This window comes from Daphnia pulex, chromosome 4 (assembly GCF_021134715.1).
Source record: "Daphnia pulex isolate KAP4 chromosome 4, ASM2113471v1".
In the NCBI taxonomy this organism is placed as follows: domain Eukaryota; kingdom Metazoa; phylum Arthropoda; class Branchiopoda; order Diplostraca; family Daphniidae; genus Daphnia; species Daphnia pulex.
In genome coordinates, this window is record NC_060020.1 from 1,215,835 (window position 1) to 1,236,185 (window position 20,351).

At 43.5% G+C, this 20,351-nt stretch overlaps 1 protein-coding gene across 2 annotated transcripts in view; it reads left to right on the forward strand.

Moving 5' to 3' along the window:
* Nucleotides 1–2,018: 2,018 nt before the first annotated feature.
* The window catches only part of LOC124192867 (dipeptidase 1-like), a 41,439-nt gene continuing 23,106 nt past the window's right edge, over nt 2,019–20,351 (forward strand). Inside the window, exons 1-4 of one of the 2 annotated variants that reach the window (XM_046586382.1) lie at nt 2,019–2,556; nt 5,902–6,001; nt 6,201–6,404; nt 10,949–11,534. In XM_046586382.1, the coding sequence (XP_046442338.1) occupies nt 11,355–11,534 (180 nt within the window). In that variant the 5' untranslated portion in view covers nt 2,019–2,556; nt 5,902–6,001; nt 6,201–6,404; nt 10,949–11,354. Of the gene's footprint in view, nt 2,557–5,628; nt 5,745–5,901; nt 6,002–6,200; nt 6,405–10,948; nt 11,535–20,351 lie in introns of those variants that run through there. The other variant, XM_046586383.1, reaches the window with a different exon arrangement.

Below are 20,351 nucleotides of genomic sequence, written 5' to 3' on the forward strand. Positions count from 1 at the left end.
GCAAAGACTTGGAATTTGAATTCTAATTTTATTACTACGTTACATAACTTTGATTTTAAAGTTGGGCGTGGCCGGGTGAATCTATATGTATTCGAATCATGATACCGCACCTCACATGAACGAATCATGTGGTTCATCTCATATTTTAAATATTTTGTATTCAAACAAAATTATAGAACAATTTTCTTTTGCTTGTGTGAATAGCGATCGATTCGGAGTTTGCTGCTTGCCGAATACGCACCCAAGTAAATAACTAAAATGCGTTGAAGAAAAAAATATAATTCCCTTGAATCGTGCAAGTTTTAATCCTGCTTGAATGAGATGTACAGTTTGAGAAATAAACGTACTAAGCATTCCAAATCTGTAAAAGCTGTCAGACTTTGTCAGGCTTCCTGTTGCACTGCGATTCGTTCAACTTTGTTGATTTGGAACAGACATTCTCGGTAGGCAGCGTTGAGCAGCTCTAGTAGCTCTGCTCTTAAATTTCTATTGCACGACTATGTCAGAATTGCGTTAACATTATTAATCCACCCGACTGACAACCGCGCCCCGGTTCGCTCGAGTTTCGCCAATTTGAACGCGCAATTGAGATTGTTTCGCGATACATTCTCAGTAAACTTTTTTTTCTTTCCTTTTTTTTGCTCCCCGGTGGGTTTATTATGTTTGAGTGCAATGCGACTAAAACGCCTCCGTAGAAGGTAAAATAATTATAAGACAGGAACGTGAATGGGAACAACGGAATGTTTTCGGCCGTTCGCTTCCAGCAATTACTTCCCTCTATCGGCTCTGTTTCAAACTTTTTACACAGAGTCCACTGAGTATTATACAATGCACACGTTTGCGTCCACCTGAATTCGAATAAGCAGAACAAAATCTATCAAGTACACAACAACGAAATTTTGTAGATAGATGCGCCTCGGATACGATCAAGTAGAATTGGCCAGAACGACAATGAAGTTGAACAGAAAAGGATAAAGTATAATGTCTACGTCAATTGTTTACAGGGTAGCAAAAACCAGAGCGCTGTTACGCGAAGAATGCCGCAAAAGTATCCCACTATTTGATCCCCTGAATGCTATATAGGAATGCACCGTCTGTTCCGTCTATCTGGTAAGTAAGACCCCAAACGTTTCACGGTTGGATGTCCTCGTCAAAACAACGTCAACAACAACAACCAAAAATGTGGAAAAAAAAGAAGAAAAAGGAGGGAAAAAAAAAGTAAAAGTTGCACTCGAAAGACGTCCCACGACATCAAAGCCGGATCAGAGTAGGTAGTAGCCCTGGTTGCGTGTTATTTGCTCCGAATAACTCCGGGAAAAGTTCACCTTTCGGCTGAAAGAAAAGTGGCCTATATATACGTATAAAGATGATGTCCGTCTTGGCTCTCTGATCCATCGTCATGATGCGGCAAGAGCAGCTTTGATACGATTCGTTGCATCCGAGCTTGTTATTTGTGTAGTTCTCCGCCTGCCTTATAGATGATTATATTTGTTGTAAATACCTTAAGCAAAGGGTGGCGGCGTTGGCCCAGGCGCTTAGTTGAACGACGCCACATGACTTGCAATTTTGTTTCATCTTTTTTGTACCATCTCATTTTATAGTAACCAATGAGACGTCATGGCAACTTCGTAATCTGAATGTCGCAATTCATCAGGGACGTCTTACTTACTTACTCGGTTTCCGTTAGAAACCCATATGTCGTAATAAACTTTTCTATTTTAGTCTATGGAACTCTATTTTCATTTCAGCGTATCCCGAACAATTTAGCTAAAGTGTGACTTTCATTCATGTGCTAAACAGACTGGAATTGAGTTTTTGTTGAATGAATAACGGTAACTCTTTAATCGATTTGGGGGCGTTTTTCTTATTTCGTGGTTGACAAAAACAAATTTTAGTATGATGTAATTTAGGGGAAGGGTTTGATTTTATAGAAAAAAGGACAAAACTGTTTTGAATCGTCGGGCCTTGGAATGGAATTATGGCGGGCATAGAGGTCGAACTAATAGCTGTCGATAATGGAGGGATGAGAACGTAAAAAGTTTTTTTTTTCTTAAACCGAGCGACCAACCGCGGAAAAAAGTTTGAGTTTGGGAGAACTTAACTTTCCTTCCAAGGACCCAAAAGGACCAAAAAGGGGATTTCCTACTCTTCCCTTATTTCCCGCTTCGATATCGGACGACTTTTTCCAAAAGAAAACCGGGGCCTTTCAGTTACTTCAAGAATCAAGACAGTCGCACAGTGCACAATGGGCGCACCGTAAAGAAAGCGTGCGTTATAGTAGAACCGACTGGAATCCAATATATATAGTTTTGAAGTGTGTGTGTTTTTTTAAAACATTTGTTTCGTCATGCGGGCTTACTTTTTTTCTGTGTCGTGCTGTAGCATTGCGAAAGTATTACGCCGAGCAAACGTCTGTCAGAGAACGGCCTTTAAGAGCTACAAAGCAATAAAGCCTTACCCTGTGACACGCACGCAGCGATGCGTGTAATAAAGTGAACTCATGCCTCGTAAATATCAAACGATTTCACCGGAAAGGATTCTCATCGCTGCTGGCAGGTAAAATCCACGAATATTATTGATCCTCTTCTGTGTTTTCCAACCCGTTTTCAAATGAATCTTGTTTTTTCTTCCTCCCTTTTTTGTTACGCATGTTTTGTTGCTGTTTTGTGCTGCCGAGATATCGTGTATCGCGCGTTTGCTTTTAATAACCTGTGCACAGATGAGATGAAGGGTTAAGTGCTTGGTGCATTGCCAGTAGTTGCAGACGAGGATAGTACTAGGGCGGAGATGTTGTTATTCTCGGAAAATTATTATTGTTGCTGGACCTTTTGCTGTCCTGTGCGCACACGGAAAAGTCGAGCGTTTCAAGTATCCTATTTGTATGGCGTGATTTCATGGCACGCGCTGAAGTATCGTAAATGCCATCCGTTAGACGATGATACACCATTTCAACGACACGTGAAATAATAACCAGGATATTCTGAACGTACGTGTCTATAGCAGATAAAAGAGCAGAAGTAGCATTCACTATTTTGTTATACGGAAAATGCCGGCCAACCTTACCGCTAACCTCGACCACAGCATAGGGGTTGGGATAGCACCATCGCGGTACGAATATTATTACGTCAATAAATCACTTTTGGGTTGTTGGTTGGGCTACACTAACTATGTGCTGGTGCTGAGCTTCCTCTTCGTCCTCGTCGTTTTCTACGTCGACAGTACAAACTCATATTTTAGCTTGCCAGTTTTTAATATCGTCAAGGGATTTTTCAGGGGAAGGGAAACATTGCGTCATTTGCTTCATTCGAACCAGTAGGATCTCTTGATCGCAGTTGAATTTTTATTTGGGTAAATTTACATCAAAATAGTAGCGTCAAATGAATTGAATCAGGCGAGGGCAAATATAGATTTTTTGAATTCAGAATAAAGCAGTGAACGTAAAGTCGTTATCCCTATGATTAAATGTCTAAATGTGTCGTTAACCAGGTTTTCTCTCCTATATGTGTGGTAGTTTTAGTGCAAGCTATGTAGTGAATAAGGAAACATGGCATTAAGGCACGTAAATCTTGTCATTAAGTTTTGACAGCTGCAGGAATTCGATTTATTCATACCCATGTTCCCTTGTGTATACGTAGGATTGCATGCCTATTTGGATCTCGTGTTATGAACATTTACTCCTGGACATTATTCAATCACAAAGCCAGACATCCCTATAGTCATGCGCAGTTTTATGCACAATGTTTCGAACGCACGGTCGGAATTTCATAATAATTAACTAAACGTGTCCCACAACATGAGATTTTCTTTTGCGTGAAAATGATCCAAACTTTCGGAAGATATCTTGGCTATTTTAAGTTTTATAATCAACTTGAAAAAGAAAAATCAAACGACTTTGCGACGTGTTGTTGTGCGTTTTTCATACTACCTTTCCGTATAATGAAATTGCAACCGTTAAACTTGTCGTCGAATTTGTGTTGTATGGCGTGCGTAGCTCTGCGAATAACTTTTAAAAGGAGTTCGCAGGTCGTAACATCCAACCCTAACTTGCGAGTTTGTCAATTACTTAAAAGCTGAACTTGCATTCGTTTCTACCGAAAACATACCCTCGTAAAGAATTGCGTTGACAGACAGTTTGGCGGCGAATTTTGCCGAGTATACTCTCCGTTGAACAGACTCCCTAGTCGCGACAGTGGGCAAGAAAAATCCAATATGGATTTTCGTGCACAGTTGATTTGGGCGATGAAATTTTTGCCGTTTATTTATCTGTACTAGAGCAGAAGGGTAGGGCTCGAATAATCCTGTTTTAGCGACCATAAACTGCCCGGAAGAATATAGGGCTCGTTCTCGTTGTAGACTTCCTTTGGCGACGGATCCGAAATGGATGGTGATAGAAAGACGTTCGAATTTAGATGTGCACCATCACGCGTCTCGTCGAGTTGTGCGTAAATCTACTCGCTTCTCTCCCCCAGTCTTGTTCACGCACGATCCTGTAGCCCCCCCCCCCCCCAACTGGACAGGGTGAACATAAAAGGAAACAATTTATTCCGATCCAATATAATGGACTCGCTCGCTCTTGGGCATTCCTCCTTGTCGGCCGATATTGTCTCCTTCGTCGTGTGTGATATTGTGGCCTTTACTGCCCTCATACTTGCCGCCCTTATTCCGTCGAGCCCCATAATATACAGGTAGATATAGCCTTCTTCCTCTCTTGCATGTACAATATCGTTGTCGATGAACGCGTGCAACAGCAGTCTCCCATATATAAGATCTGAGCTGAGCCGGGCAAGAAAGCACAACAAACTAGCTTGATAGATGGGCAAGGAGTATAGACGGGAGAAGAGAAGGAAAAAAGAAAAAAGAAAGAAGAAATCTTTATAGCTTTTGAGAATGATTGATCGCCTTGGAGCGGAAGCAGATGGATAAGCCTGTTGCCGGTATATCATGTTTGCTTTTCCTCTTCTCCTTCTCTCTTGCCTGTACTCTTACACCGCCCTCCTACAATCGATTTCAAACACGGCACGCCTACGCAAACTTCCACAGAATTGAAATGTTATATAACTTTAGAATGTCAGAGACTTGACGGAAAACATCAAAAGGTAAAAGTTTATTCCCTATTGGCTTCCAAGAGAGTCCTGGGGTTGTGTTATTAGGGCGGATTTTCGGTCTTTCTGCGGCTTTTGTGCAAATTTGTATTTGAATATTGTCCATCGAGGGTAGGCTTAATAAAGTTTGTTGAAGAACAAGTTGATATGAAAATAATGCAGATCCGTTCAGCCGATGTTGAGCGCTGGCGATTAATAACCGATTTTATCCTTTTTAGTGGTTTGGATTTAGGGAAGGGGTCGACTTTTTGGGGTGGGGGGGGGCGATAAAGGAATCGATTTTTATTTGCGGGGGGGGGGGTCTTACCGGGGAATTATTTACCAAGCAGAAATGGTATTAGATTTCAACTAAAAATTATTCCCTCAACTTATTTTGTTATTCCCTTATTGGTTTTTATTGTTTTGGATTTTGAGAGGGGAGTTTGATTTTTGTATAATTTCTAATTTATATCGGCAATATCGATATCTTATTATCGTAAGCATGCTGATTAGAAGAAAATTGGACAAGTGTCGTCTGCTTTAGATTAGTTAAAAATTTCGAGACAAAAGTTCAAGACTTCAAGCATGAAGCGTGGTTCAAGATTTATATTCTTATAGATTTATTTGTGTTTGATAGCAGTCATACTCCATGCTGTTTAGCGGGTAAATAAAACTAAGAATACTAATAGAATGATTGTGGGAGTTAAACCTGTTCCAAATTTGTGAAATGTGTTCCTAACTAGCATTCATCATGTGATTGCCCTGTTGATGCATGGCAGTTTGTTTCTCCTATGTAACCCTTTTTTTTCTTTTTTTGCAGATTTGAGGCCAGAGCCATCAATCATAACCACACAATATGCAAGTTTTTCTTGTACAGGTGTTAACCTGTCGTCACCAACAATCTCAGGATCATCACTTGGGTAACGAATTCCTTTACTTTAATTGACCTGTGACCTACTATATATTTTAATGCTGCATTACCTGTCTCTACATGTAAGCCTTTCATTCTCCCATATCCATATTAATAATTAGTGGTTACCCAGTGTCTCATTTTTAACTCTTCCTCACTTGTCGTTTCTGTCAATATTTTTTCGTAACCCATTTTCTATGTTTATTTAGACAAAAAGCATCCCATTGCATTGGCAAATCGAGTTATGGATCTCTCTTTTTCCCCTTTTTTTAAATGTTCTCGTGTACGCCCATGTGAATATGGGTGTATTCACGAGGACACCCTTTTTACCCTATCCCGTCTGGTGTAATTCAGCTCTTCTGCGGATGGATGGAGCAACTGTAGGTGTATGGCTGTACTTCCCAGGCCTAAAGGTAGGACAAAATGTACATATATTCTTCCTTTTTTGACAATTTTTGGCGGCGTTGATTGTAAATCGTTACGTAGTCACGGAGTATGTTTATCCCTGAGCTAGGCTGATGACTGCAACTGTTTTCTCTCAGTTTTGTTTTTTCTCAGTAAGGGTTTACTAAAAATCTCATATGTCGAACGACTGTAGACTCGGTTTTGAACCTCACAACTTTTTCTGTGGGTAAACCATCCAATTACCCACTGAACTGCAACGGATCTATCGATTTCGCGTACGCTGTAGATTAATAATAACGCAATCTGCGAATGTGGAAGTGAATTTAGTTTTTCGAATTGTTTTACATCTTGCGGCATCGCAGTGCCATACCGTTTCAAACGAGAAGGTGGCGAAATAGTGGAAGTGAGTGAATCGATATTTCCTGGAAAAGAAATGCAGACCAAGCAAGTGGCAGGATCTAATCAATGATCTGCTCGGCTTTTCTCTAAGGACGCTGCGCTCAGCGATGAAATGTCACGGCTAGATGTGTCGCCAATTGAAACAGTAGGAAGCGATTCTGTGTTCACATTTAGTCACTTTTGTTAGGGCTTTCGAGACTTCAGACGCCCAATACTTTCTTTTTTTTTCTATCTTTCTCGAGCGAGATAATTGGATTTAATTGGGCGTGGGTGACGGTGACGGCGGGTGGTGATGGTGGTTAATGCAGTCATCTTTTGAAATTCGCTTTTCCTCTGCGTATGAATCCTATTGAACTATAGAGTCTTGTGGATAATGACTCTAGTTGGATTGGGGTGTAAAGTGGCTTGGGGGGGTCTGGCGTTTATTGCACGCCAGCAGAGAACTCGACACCCCTGAATATGGATAGTCCTAAGGTGATTAATGGTAAACTTGCGAAGGAGATGATTCCCGACAGCGAAAATCGTGGCCAATGTAAACTCTATTTGCATTATGTAAATGATTCATCTTTTCGTTGTAGATACAGTATATATATATATCTATGTGCATGCTGTATATCCGTTCCCCCCTCCCCCTCCTTTTTTTTATTGATTAGTTTTCACAGTCCCCTTGGCTGCCATAGTGTGTGCGGCTTGCCCGTCCTTATACTTTATATACTCTCGCCAGAAAGAGAATGTACGGATGATGCAATGCTGCGGCCCGATCAATCTCAGTGTAGGCACTTTCAAGTCTATCCAAAGTTAGCACCCAGAAAGTTTCTGTTATCATTATCGTCGCCTTGTATATGGTCCCCGCTTCCGATTATTCTCGAGTTCCAGCGTAATTGCAATCCTGGCCCCTCCCGTTTTCCAACTGTCTGAGAGAAAAATCAATTGTCTTTCTTTATCACTTTTTTTCTGCTCTTTCTCTTTCCATCTCGTGTTTCAGCGACAACTGATGCGTCTCATTAAAAAAAAAGAAACGAGTGAAGAATCGTATAGAATGAAACAATCTGCCGTAATAGAGCAGATTCGGGAATGCGGAATGAGGAGGGAACCTCATACCAGTTCTGGGCTGGATGCGAGGATCAGCTCCGCTGAATAACCCGCTCTCTGGGATGCCTGTGCAAACAGCTGGGTACTTTTGTTTCATCCCTCCTCTCTTCCATTGAAAAAGTTGGTGGCTAGATGGAGTTCCTCTTGTGTGTGTGTGTTTTTCTATCCAGTTTCAACTGGTGATTCCAAATTCTGTGAAATGATTAAAAATTCAGTTCCTTTAGTGTGTCGCTGCAATTTATTAAAGCATAGCGTTATGCACCGTCAAAACCAACGTGTATAGGACATGTAGTATAATGCTGCATACACGGGGGTCGACTTGCACAAAATATAACTTCATAAAACAGCTGCAGGAAAAAAAAGTCCGATTCCCAAGTTGAACCGAGTATATAGATATCGCAGCAGCAGTCGGATATTTTCTCGTTGGGTGGAGGGGGGCGAAACAACATTGGGAGCTGCGGAATAAACAAAAGGTCGTAGGCAGTCGGTATGGCCGGTGCTCATACATAATGGATGACGTCGGCGATGCCTCATTGAATTCTCTCTTTGGGTCCTGGCTGATGTTGCTATATACAGTGCGCGATCGCGTTATTCAACATTTCTACTACTGTGTCTGTCCTCGCTTCGTAGACTATAAACCTATGCATATAATATTAACAGTCTGCTGGATGCCATTGCGGCGCACTAATCCGGAAGGATGAACCTCCTCTGTTCTATAACCGTTAGGCTCGTCTCCGCAAACTCCTCCGCACAATACTTTGTATGTGTGTGTGTGTGTGGGTTAACGATTTGCTCTCCATAGACAACAGGGTAGTAGTATATTTACTTTCGTGTGTGTGTGTGTGGGTTAACGATTTTGCCTTGTCTGTCGATTCAGCTGAAAGAAGCGAAAGTGTTTTCAAAAAGGAAGAAATGTTTGTATCGTGGAAACATTTCAAGAAGCAACGACAAGTGGCCTGAGAGCTGTGCTCCGTTCTATCGTATGACTCGATCCTGTTACGAGAGAAGACATCGATCTCTGTTCGAGTTACAAGGTCTCGGGTGACACTTACACACTTTTAGGCTTCCGGCAATGCTGGGTCACGCAGCGCACACACAAAAAGGCGGATTTTGACTCTTTATTTTTTTATTTCAGTTCTTTTTTTTTGTCGGCTCTTATTTGTCGTTTCCCGCTGCGCGTTCTCTCTCTCTCTCGCTCCTTGCCACTTCCTGATGGAATGCCCATCACACCCGTAAAGTGATCGAGTTTGAGCATAGCACTATATATCCGCTACTTCCCCCCTTTGATGCCTTGATTCTTTTAGCCACTTGTTGAGACAGGGCTTTTACGTTTCCTTGGGTTCCAAACGAAACGGTGGAGGGAGTGAGCCCGGCGTCGACGTCGTCATGGAGCGGATTGAACACTCGTGGCGCGGGTGGGGACTGGGGAGGTTTACATGGAAATGATGAATCGTCTCGATGTGATTTGTCGCCAAGACCTCCAAGTCATCTTTCTTTCATCCTTCTAGCTGCCTGGATATTTTTCAACGTGTTTTCTCTCTCCACAGCGGTCCCTTTTCTGACTTGAGAGATGAGAAATTCGTTTTCTCGATCGTATATGTACACTATGTATATATTGGCGACTCTTTTTTTAAGGATGTGTTTTGCCCTGAGAAAACGAACGATCATTCATCTGAGTATTGGGAACGTATATCCGCCGCCTTAATAAAGAGAAGGCGACGTACTCTCTCATCTACAGCACGGCGACTATAGTCGAGATAGAAAGCTTCATAATTCATTCCGGGGAGTCTATATCGATTGCTCTGCCAGGAACACTGTTCCTCTTTTTTTTTTCTCTCTTTTCTCTTCTCTTATCCGTTGATCTTTTCACGAGCTTTGCCTAGTTCAACACACCCACCAGCAGCAGCAGCGGCAGCAGCAGCAAAGCAAAGCCAGCACGTTCTGTAAATCTGCCGTCTGCCACGGCCATGGTCCGAGCATATCAAACATATTAAGCGCTCGGTTCTGGCGACTAGGGAAAAGGTCCGACAGCAAGTTGTGAGAGACAAAGAGTTATACATCACTCGGCCGTCCTCAATTTGTCTCGACTTCACTCTGTAGCGCTGCTACCGCTACTAGAATATCCGGCGCTCCGACTTGCCCTGACTCGCTCTGATTTGCCAACAAGAGCAAAAGCCTATCGATCCTCTTAAGTGGGCAAACAATCAAATTGAGTACCTCGTTAATATCAAAGCTATAGGTGGAGAGTGGAGAAGCCAGACTAAAGAGGCAAGCATTTTCACTCCCGGTTCTCTCTCTCTCCGTCTCTCTATGCATCCCGCCAACACGGAGCTTCCCAACGTTCAAATGATATCGCGTTATTATATACATATTCTTCTTCTTCTTTTTCCGGAAATATTTGATCTCGTTATTGTTCATCGCGCCGTACAGTCGCCCGACTCGCTTTTTGCGAAAACCTTTGAAGCCCTCCAGCAACAAACTGAATCCGATGGAGCGTGTGACGAGAAAAACGCGGAATTTTACATTAGGTACTCCACACGCACCCTGTGAAAAATTCTGTGCAGGGTAAAAAGCAGTAGTATGCGCAGCAGGAGTTAATGTATTGGATATGATACCAGTGATGACGAACGTTTCGTAAACTTTAACCTTTGCCAACTGTGTGTGGAGAACTTGATATTTTGTCTCTCTGCTTCTGCTGTCAAAACGCTGTGGAAACTGTCGTTTCTCCACGAATTTTAGCGCCATTGGGTCTTTAGGGAAACATGGGGCCACACAACTTTTCTAAAAAGGGCACGGCGCCTATCTGCGGATCCCTTAAACTGCTGTGCGCGTACAATCTGTTCCTGACTTGGTTTAAATTCGTCTAACGAGTCAACCCCGTCTACATTGTTGCCAATATCAATTCGGCTTTTCGTCGTCGTCTTCTAAAATCGATACGTTTGATTGTTTGTTCTCTTGTCCTACTTGTTCGACGTTGAATTCGGCGCCAGCAACAGTCCGCATGATGTCCAAAAACTAATGACGGCGACTTTTTTTTGTTTTATTGTTTCTCTTCTTATAGGCCCTCGTCACGTTCGCCGCACATCTCTCTGTTGAATTGTCTTTTCTTCTTCTGCCTGGATATAAATATCATCGGAGAAGAAAGAGAGAGCGAGGGAGGAGTGCGCATGTGTCCCGTGTGTATATATTGGCGACTGCTGCTGCTGCTGATGGCAGCGCCTATCCGAGTGTCAGTGCTGTCGTCGTCCGCCGCCACAGCACAGTGCCCAGCACCAGCATTCAGCAGAGTCTCTCCGCAGTGTAGCGCCGAAAATCTAACCGTCCAAACCAGGAAACTTTGACAGCGGCGCGTGCCGACGATATATAATCAAGACGGCAAGACCCTCGCCGCTTTAGTGCGCCCTGTGCCTGTGCCCAGTGAAGTCTGTCGATTTTGGGTCCCGCCAGACGTTTGCGTTTGGAACACCATGGACCATCATCATCACTTTCACTACCGTCACCAACAGGAGCACCAGCAGCAGCACCAGCAGCCCGAGCAGCAACAAGAGTTGGAAGAATGGCACCAACAACTCGATCTCGAGCATCACATTCGCCACTGCCAGTGTTCTTGCAATCACATGGGCTACGGCAATTACTGGAGTTACAAGGTAGGCAGTGAGCAAAACTTTTCTTGTACTATATTCAAAAGAAAAAACGTGGGCGTGTCACTCACATTTCGGCGCCCGTATCTCTCAGACTGTCGATTCATTGACATAATACGGAACTGGGGGAGATGTCAAGACCTGCAGTTGTTGTTGTTCTACCGCTGGCGGGCGGGTAACAGGGTATATATTGGAGAAAAACAATTTTGTCTGTTCTTATGTCAGCCGGAGCTGTCTAGCCCCTCTGTCTTTTGCGCCGATCGAAACGTCAATCATTTTGGCATGGCGCAATCTTGATTTTTCCCCCCTTTATTATTGCTGTTCATTTTGGCGATTGGAAATGACTGGCTGCTGCCGACGACGACGACGCCTCCGTGTTGTATTATATAGGCGCATCTTCATAACAAAACGCCGGGGCTCTATCTAATATATTATTAGGGGGTGCCACTGGGTGACGAGAGAAAAAAAAGGGTTCGCGCTGGCAACGGATGTTGACATGTTTTTCTGACGCCATCCGTTTTTAATATGCCGGTGATTGGTTTTTTTTTCTTCTTCTTCATTTATTTTGCATTTTTCTTCGTGGAAGGCAAACTTTCTTTTTTATTATAAGCGTAAGAATAATTGAAATTGCCTTGGCCTTTATCGATTTTGATCTTCTATTAGTCTCCCTTTTTTTTCTTTCCTCCTTGAACGTTCCGAGTTTTATCGCCGGTGCAATTTTAGGCCAATAGAAAGGACCCACGTAGAGTCTCTCTTATGTATGTAGTGTACCAGTCTACCAGCGTGGATGTGCTGTTGGTTTTTTTTTTTTTCTCTTTTCCTTTCCACGGTAAGGAACACGTCCCTTTCATCATCATCAAATGGCAAGTCTCATCAGGCGAGCTTCTTTGACGCTCCTCGGCCAACCAATATGGGTGGCAGCAGTTGTATATCATCTACGGTTAGAGACTCTAGCCAACACAACATTTTCGCCGCTGTGGTGGAGAGTAAAAAAGGACGAGCGGCGAACGGAAGAAGAAGAAGAAGAAGCAGCTAGTCTAAGAAAGTCCGCTGGGATCAGCAGATTTTCGTTGACGTGGCTGGAAAGAGCTTTTCTCAGCGACTCTAAGAGATAGTCCGGGGAAGGAGAGAGAGAAGGAGAGAAAAGAGATGGGTAGACTGGAAACGGTGGGGGTGGAGATGCGTCAAGAATGAAAATTCAAAAGCACGCACGCAACGTTTCTCCTCCTTGAGCTCAGACGTTGCTGCTGCTGATGGGGGTATTGTACAGTGGCTTATAAATTCTATTATTGAAGACCAAACGCAATAGTTGGCGCGTAGTAGATGTTTGGTAACATTTGATTTGTCATTTCCTTCCAACCGACTTTCTCCCCCCGGTGATCGCCAGAAAACTCTTCGGGAGACAGCAGAATGTCGCCGAGCATCTCAAACTTGTTTGTGTATTATTCAGCGTGTGTCATCATCATCATTTTCTCCTTAGTGAGACCACAAGGAATAGATCGGGGGAGAGCTAGGATCGTCTGCGGAATAGATCACACAAAAACATAACGAAAAAAAAAACCCCAAAAAAGCACGGTTGATTTCCGTGCAAGGGAATGTTTGTGAACGATGGAGCGAAAGAAATGATGGTCTACTAAGAGAAAACAACAACAACAACCATCTCCGGACTGTCCAATCTTTGTTAAGCAACCCCATCTCTTCACTTGGTGCTTGTATTTACTACTGGCAGGAGGCTGTTATGCTGAGCATCTGGTGCGGCCAGTCTTTACACACCCACCGCATGAGACAGTAATAATAGACGGAGATATACTTTGCGAGATTGATCGTCAAGAGCATGCGGATCTTGTGCTTGCTGCAAGGTAATTGTTTGCTTATCGATCGACGTGGTACAGTATCGCTGCTGCCTCCTCATCTTACCGTTGTGCCGAGGAAGAGCGGGTGGGAGTATCATAAGTATTAGGCTCTTCTATATAGATACGTGGGACTTGAGACAATATGGGAAGCGAATAGCCCAGACCACCCCCCCAAGTCCCGTATTTATAGTATAGGCTTAATGTCTTTCTTGACTCTTTATTCGTCCCGCATTTTCTTCCGCTTTTTGTAAGAGAGGGAGGGGGACGGAGTGAGCAATAGGCATGTGATATATCACAACCGTTTTTCTATGGTGCAATCAAAAAAGGAGCGTTTGATACCTCATCTCTGGATTGCCCAGTCTCGTCTATTGGGCTAGTAGCAATACAACAACAACAACAACAATAAACTCTCCAGGCTCTCCCACCTGGGATAGAAATGGTTGATTCGAGATGGATAGAATGAAGAGATGCGGATCGATTTGATACCTATATCCCGCTCCTATTTCTTGTGCGCTAGGGTGGGTGGCGCTTCTATTGGATTTTCATTTGAGTCGATATCAGATAAGTCTGGGCCTATCTCTTTTTATTCCTCTGCCGTCAAATACTGATGGAAGCTCGATCCCAAATCGACGAGTGTGTGCACGGTGACTTGGCAGGGCGCGGAACCGCAGATCAAACGGACGATATCGATCTATTCCACCACCGCGTTATGTGCTGCCGCCTCGATGAAATGACGTTCTTTTTTGTGTCAATCGTCCGCCGTATCTGTTTATTCACCGGCGTAGACATTCCAATATGAACTCTTGTACTAGTTCAGCAGCAGCTCTTGTCGCATCGATCAGCTACGTCGTACAACATGACGAGACATGGCAAAGAGTTAGAAAAAAAAAAGTTTGAATGAAGAAGTCGAGTTGCTGCTGTTACCGGCGCGTGTTTGTTCAACCATCCGGATCGGGCTGGCGTTTCTACACGAGCAGAAATTGAAATGCGGGAATGAAAAGAATTTATTGCATTTCCAGCGGTGGCTGTTTTTATTGACGTTAGCGCCGTATATTGCTATCGTTAAGCCTTTGAGGATTAGTAGCTCTTGTCACTGGCTGCTTTTTTTTACGCCTTTTTATATGATACCTTTTGTTGTTGGAGAGATTCCGCACGACAAACCTCGGGTCTGTCCCGGTGCCGGATGATTGAAACGAATCATGTGCGTCGCCTTTCGTGTGGTGTATCTGTCACGGAAATCTCCAATGCCAGCCATGAATGGAGCCCATTATCGTTTGCTTGGATTCATATCATCGCCCAGGTAGGCCGCAAACTTGACTATGATGGCAACACAATGCTGCACTAATACAGCAGCCACCGCTAAAGCGTTCGGCTGAATTTTTTTTGAAAACTCGACAGCAGCGGCAAACATTACAATTTTTTTTTTTCACGACGTAAAACTTTGTCCGCTCCTTCCACATTTTCCGCTCTTTGTCAATTTTTTGTCTTTTCATAGTCTGAATAACTTTGTCTCGAAAAATCACGCAAGGGAAGGAAGAAGAGCAGTTCTTCCTTCCTTCCTTCCTTCCCCTGAATCCGTTTTTTCCGTTTTCCTGCCCACGCGTGGAGCTCTACATCAAAGTCAACAGTCGAATCAAGTGAATTAAGTTTTGAATTATTTCGTGCGTGGGGAGGGGGGGGAGGGGGGGGAGGGGGGGGAGGGAGGCTAGCTCTATATAGATTGAGATCCTTGTTCTCTTCATTTCGGGTCTCAAAGATTTCATTATACATACATGCGCGTTTACCAGTGTTTACCCTGGCAACGGAATATTGTGTTTTTTTTCTCACTTAAGTCGTTTCATCTCGCTCCTTCCATTGTTCCTCTGCAGTTTGACGAGTCTCATTATTAAAAAAAGAATGAGCCGGTTTCTAAATCTATGACTTTTTTGTCAGCAACGAGTAACATGATATGGTATATTTGACGGGCGTTGGAATTTGTTTTTTTTTACTCGGCAGAGCACGGGTCCGTGTAAAATCGAAGGTCGATCGAGCTTGCAAAAGATGACTTGTATTGGTTTAAGGGAAAAAGAAGAAGAAGAAAAAAAAAGGGGGAGAAATAACGAGAGGAAAAGATGCATTTATTGGAGTGAAGCCTTAAGTAAGATTGCCGGAAAAGCGGGCAGCGGAAGAAAAGAGATGGGGAACGAGCAAGCAATCTCGTTGAGAGTTCTGCTGTATTTGCTGCCGGTATAGTACAGAATCGATCGGCTTACACACGCGTATCAGTCCAAATCGGGGGAACCAACTCGTTACATGTAAATCATATGTAAAATGGAAGTCTAAGGGAAAACTATGACTATAGGGGTTGGGCTGTCTTGTTGGGCCAAAAAAAGAAAAAAGGCGGACAACAGAAAAAAAAGAAGAAAAACCGCAAGTCTCCATATCCTTCTCTCTTTTTTATGGGGTATCCAATTTGTCTGTTAAGCTTCTTCTTTGAACCTTTTTATTTTCTTCTTCTCCGGCCGGATTCAAATGCGCCAATCACAGTTGCAAGTTGCAACGTAGCAGACTAGACGAAGTTTGCGACAAGTCAGAGCTAATAATTCCCGGAAGGCGTGAATCGATCAAGCATTTTTTATTCTTCTTTTTTTTTTCCTTTCTGCAACAACGACGCACTCGAGACAGAGACGAGAAAATACGGCAGCCAGAATTCAGCACAGTTCAGTTCACGGCTGCCCGATGTTCTTTTATCCCAAGTGCAATCAAATGAAAAGGAACCGGCGAAATCCTCTTACGTATTACATAGAAAATGACTGTAGTATAGCGTAGTACACCCGACAAAGATGCCAGAGCAACGTTTCCGACAAGATGATTTGCCACTTTGCGTCACTCGACGGCCAGTCTATTTCATCGAGCAATTTTTGAACACATTTTTTTAGTGCCATGACAATGCCTGATGTATTTCTGAGTTACATTGACGTCGACTTGCCTTGGCTATTACCTCGGCAACGCGTTTGTTTGCCTGGCCCTTTCCCCCACCCCCCTTCTCTCGTTCTCTCTCTCGCCATGGCCAAATGTGCTGGATAGAGTGTACATATAGACTCTTGTAGACGATGCCGTGGCAACAGACGCTGCGTGACCAGGCGTCGCGTGACTTTTCCGCCAATCAGCTGGTGTATTGTGCCGGACTGGATGTCAACATCTTGTGTATAGCATTATGATTGCCTCGTATGTCTACACTTACAAGGCTGTCTTAGCACCTTATAAACAAGCTCACAAAATCTACCCAAAGAAGCAAAGCTAACTTTCCTCTTTTGTCCTAGCTGCTGCATCTGTGTGGTTACTGAAATCGTCACGTTCGCCGGCCCGTCACTTTTTTTTTCTTTGCTCCGCTATTTATGCCAATGCGTCTTTTTTTTTTATTGCATTGAGTTGACCGAATTCCGCCAAATTGCAGACGCCTTTGTGAGAAAAATCGGGACCATGATCATTAGTAATGATTTTGATAGTTGATTGCGAATTTTTATTTTGAAATGATTCAACCGAGATGGTCCGTTGCAAACTGGACCATCTTATTTGACAGAGCCCTACAATTATGTGTTTGAGACATCCAGCAGCAGCAGCACTAATGGGCCCTTGAATGAGTTTCGCTTCACAGTCTCGTTGACTTTCGTGGACGATTTCTACGAACCTTTTCGCCATTCATTGGAACTCGCATTTAATTTAAATGAGTGGAGAGTTAGACGTTGCCATGGGTTTAGATTACTAATTGACAAATGTTTGGTTTACACCTTTGCAATTTAAATCAGAATGTGTTTCTAATGAAGATGTCCGATAATTAATCCCGCTTTGGACAAATTTAAACATATATCCTGCGTCTGCGCCTAATGCCGATTTTTCGTGTTCACGAGTGACCAAGCGAATTATTTTCGTAGAGGCTACGAGCTTTTGATGAGAATATGGATGGGTATTGAAAATTGAGAAAGATTGCTTGACGTCATCATGTTGTTGAAGAGTCACGTTCGCGCTCGATATAGAACTGGCGACATTTTTAGATTAGACTCTCTCCTCGGCTTGATCTGGAGTGTATAGAGTCCGTCTTTGATTGAATGCGATTTCTCAACAGGGTATTCCGTGTTCGTCGAAACTTACTTACACGTTTCCCTTACAAGCATGTACGAGACTTTTCGATGGGGCTCAGGATCAACATCGTCGCCGATTTGGTCGATCAAAGTCCCGGGTAACTTGGAAACGTCTAAAAATTGTCGAGCGCAGCACCCCACGGTCGTTTCTCTGCTAGCTGATAATTTTAAGCCAAGTCGTTTATTTGTTTGTTTGTTTGGCTCGACGGCCTTATTTTATTCCTGCCGGGATAAAATAGATGACCACCCGTTACGGGACGATGGACATTCGACATGGTTCAATGAAAAAAGCGAGAGGCGTCCAAAAGATAATAACGCCAATGGTCCTTTGTTCTCGGCGATCGTCCGACCGAGAGAGAAATAGATTGTCGCTGGGGCTTCTAGCAGCTCGGACTTTGCGACATGTTTGATTGAACACGGCTCTTTGTATTAAAGATCAACGAGCATCATCGTCTTCAGTGCAAATCTGTAGATGGCCATGGAATGGATGACCCAAGTTGCTGGGTGCGATCTCTTGGAACTCTCCATCGGAGACCAACAGCAGTCATCACGAAAGATTGTCACAATATGTGCCAAGTGCTGGACGCCCATTTGGTGGCTCCTGCACAAAAGTTCTTTCGCAGCTTGGGAAGCTAAAAACGAGACGTGAGTGCATCAGCGGACGTTGCAATCGTATAGCCAGTCAACGATGATGAGCAAGTTACTCTCGACTTAATTAGAATGCTAATGAATCTGCAACCTTTCCATCGTATAGGGCCCAAGTTTCTCCCGATTTTTCCCGACTGCCTAGTAGTCACGTATACTAGCCGAGTTGGAAACACGAAACTTTTGAGACTTGTCTTTATAAAAAAACTACTCTTTTATACAGTTTGGCTCTAGAAAAATCGTATCTATTTCACACGAAACATTTCCTTCCAACCTGGGTCTTTTATACTTGAAGTTGTCGTTGACTTTATTTATCATCGTGTTGAATCGATTCAAGTCGACAGTTGCCGACTTTTATTGCTGTCAGCCGCTTTTGTTCGGCCCTTTCTGAGCCCAAAACACGTCGGAGAGAAACTACCAAAGCGGGGGCCAGAAATGCGACTAAAACTGTCAACTAGGATCGTCAAAAGGTTGCTAGGAAACGAAAAGTTTTGACATCTTCGCGTCTTATTGCTTTTTTTTCGTTCTCTTTTCATAAGACGTCGAACAGCTCAATGTTGTTTGTTGTTCCTCTCAATTGTTGTCTCTTTTACACAAGGTTAAAAACCCAGTTTGATGCGCGCTCTTAACTTCATTTAACGACGAGTTAAACGACTGGGATGCAAGAGAGGGAGGGAGGGGGCCTAGACTTGGGGATATCATAAACGCTCGTACCATTATCTCTCTCTCTTCTCCCAGCTCGTTATCTCCTTTTCAGGGTAACGTCCTATAGCCTAAAGAATGTCACAAAAAGAAAAAAAAGAAAAAAAATTGAAGAAATGACAATAGGAGAGAGCCAAAAAAAAAAAAGAAAAAAAATAAGAAAGGCAGTCCAAGAGATGAGGCATCGACTGAAGGACTTGGCCCGATCCTGAGATGGAAGGTTTGATGGTAGTGATGCTTTGCTGCTGGAGAGCGGCCACACCCAGCGGGCTAAAAGAAAAAAAATAAACAACGAATACACGGAATACTAAGAGAAATCTCCCTCCTCACTCTCCATATACAGCAGCAGCCCACCCCAAATAACTGGGATCCGATTAGATACGGTGCCAAAGAGTCGCGATCGGAAGAGAGTTTTGAACGACAATGCAAGCCGGACGAAGTGACACCAGCGGCCAATGTTTTGTTTGTTCTTTTTTCTCTTCCGTCCGTGACAAAGAAAAGGAAACAAAAAAAGAACCTAGCTAAAGGAGAGCTATCAGTCTAGGAGCGTGCAGTACTGCTGCTGCTGCTGGTGCTGGTGTATTTATTTATACTCAATGGCCTGGACGCAAGTGTTACCGGCCACTACTCGGCTCCCAGTTGATTTTTGGCTCTGGGGTCGAGAGCTCGGAAACGCGTCGAGCGCAAACATGGACGTTTTTCTTCGACGTCTCTTTCTGTGTGCTTTCTCATCTCTCGCTCTTGACTCTGGGACTTTTTGCCTCGTGCACGATCTATGCAGCGCTTGACCCGTTAGTGTCATCATTTCCGGTGGCTGCGCTTGTCAAACAGTTCACGTCGCTCGCCGTTGTCGCATATTTTATCGCAATGCAATTGCCAGCGGGACGCGTTTTCAGTCGACAAATAACAAGAAAATCCGAGCCGAATGCGCTAGGCGAGAATCGATAAGGATATGCAAAGCGGATCGCGGGCTCCCAATCTGTCGGCATTATACCCCCCACCAGCAACGCGCCCGCTTTATAATATCAATTTTCTCCAACGGAAATTAAATCTAAAAAAAAAAAAAAAAACATAAAAAAAAAAAAACATTTTTTGACTTTATTAGGTGATTGAACAACGGAGAGTTGGTACCACCTTTATATCGAATCATCAGACAGGAAACAACTACATGCGCTACTGTCCCCCAATTCGAATGTAATTGAAAATTAGGCAAATCTCCGTTGGTTATTGGCGGATGATTTGAATGTCGATAGAAGAACGCCCCTTTTTTTGTGGTTGTATTGCTTTATGTAGGGGCCTCGGCTATGGGCGGCCGCAGCACCCGAAGCAATCGAAAAATTTGAGGGAATTGCATCATTGGCTTTTTCGGCTCGATCCAATTTTTTGGTGATGCAGTTCTCGTGCGCAAACATCGGCGCTACCAGTAGCCTTCCCCTTGAGCTGCTGTCCCCCTCTTCTAAAAGAACCGAAAGGAGACGACACAAGCGGACGCAGGATTTTCC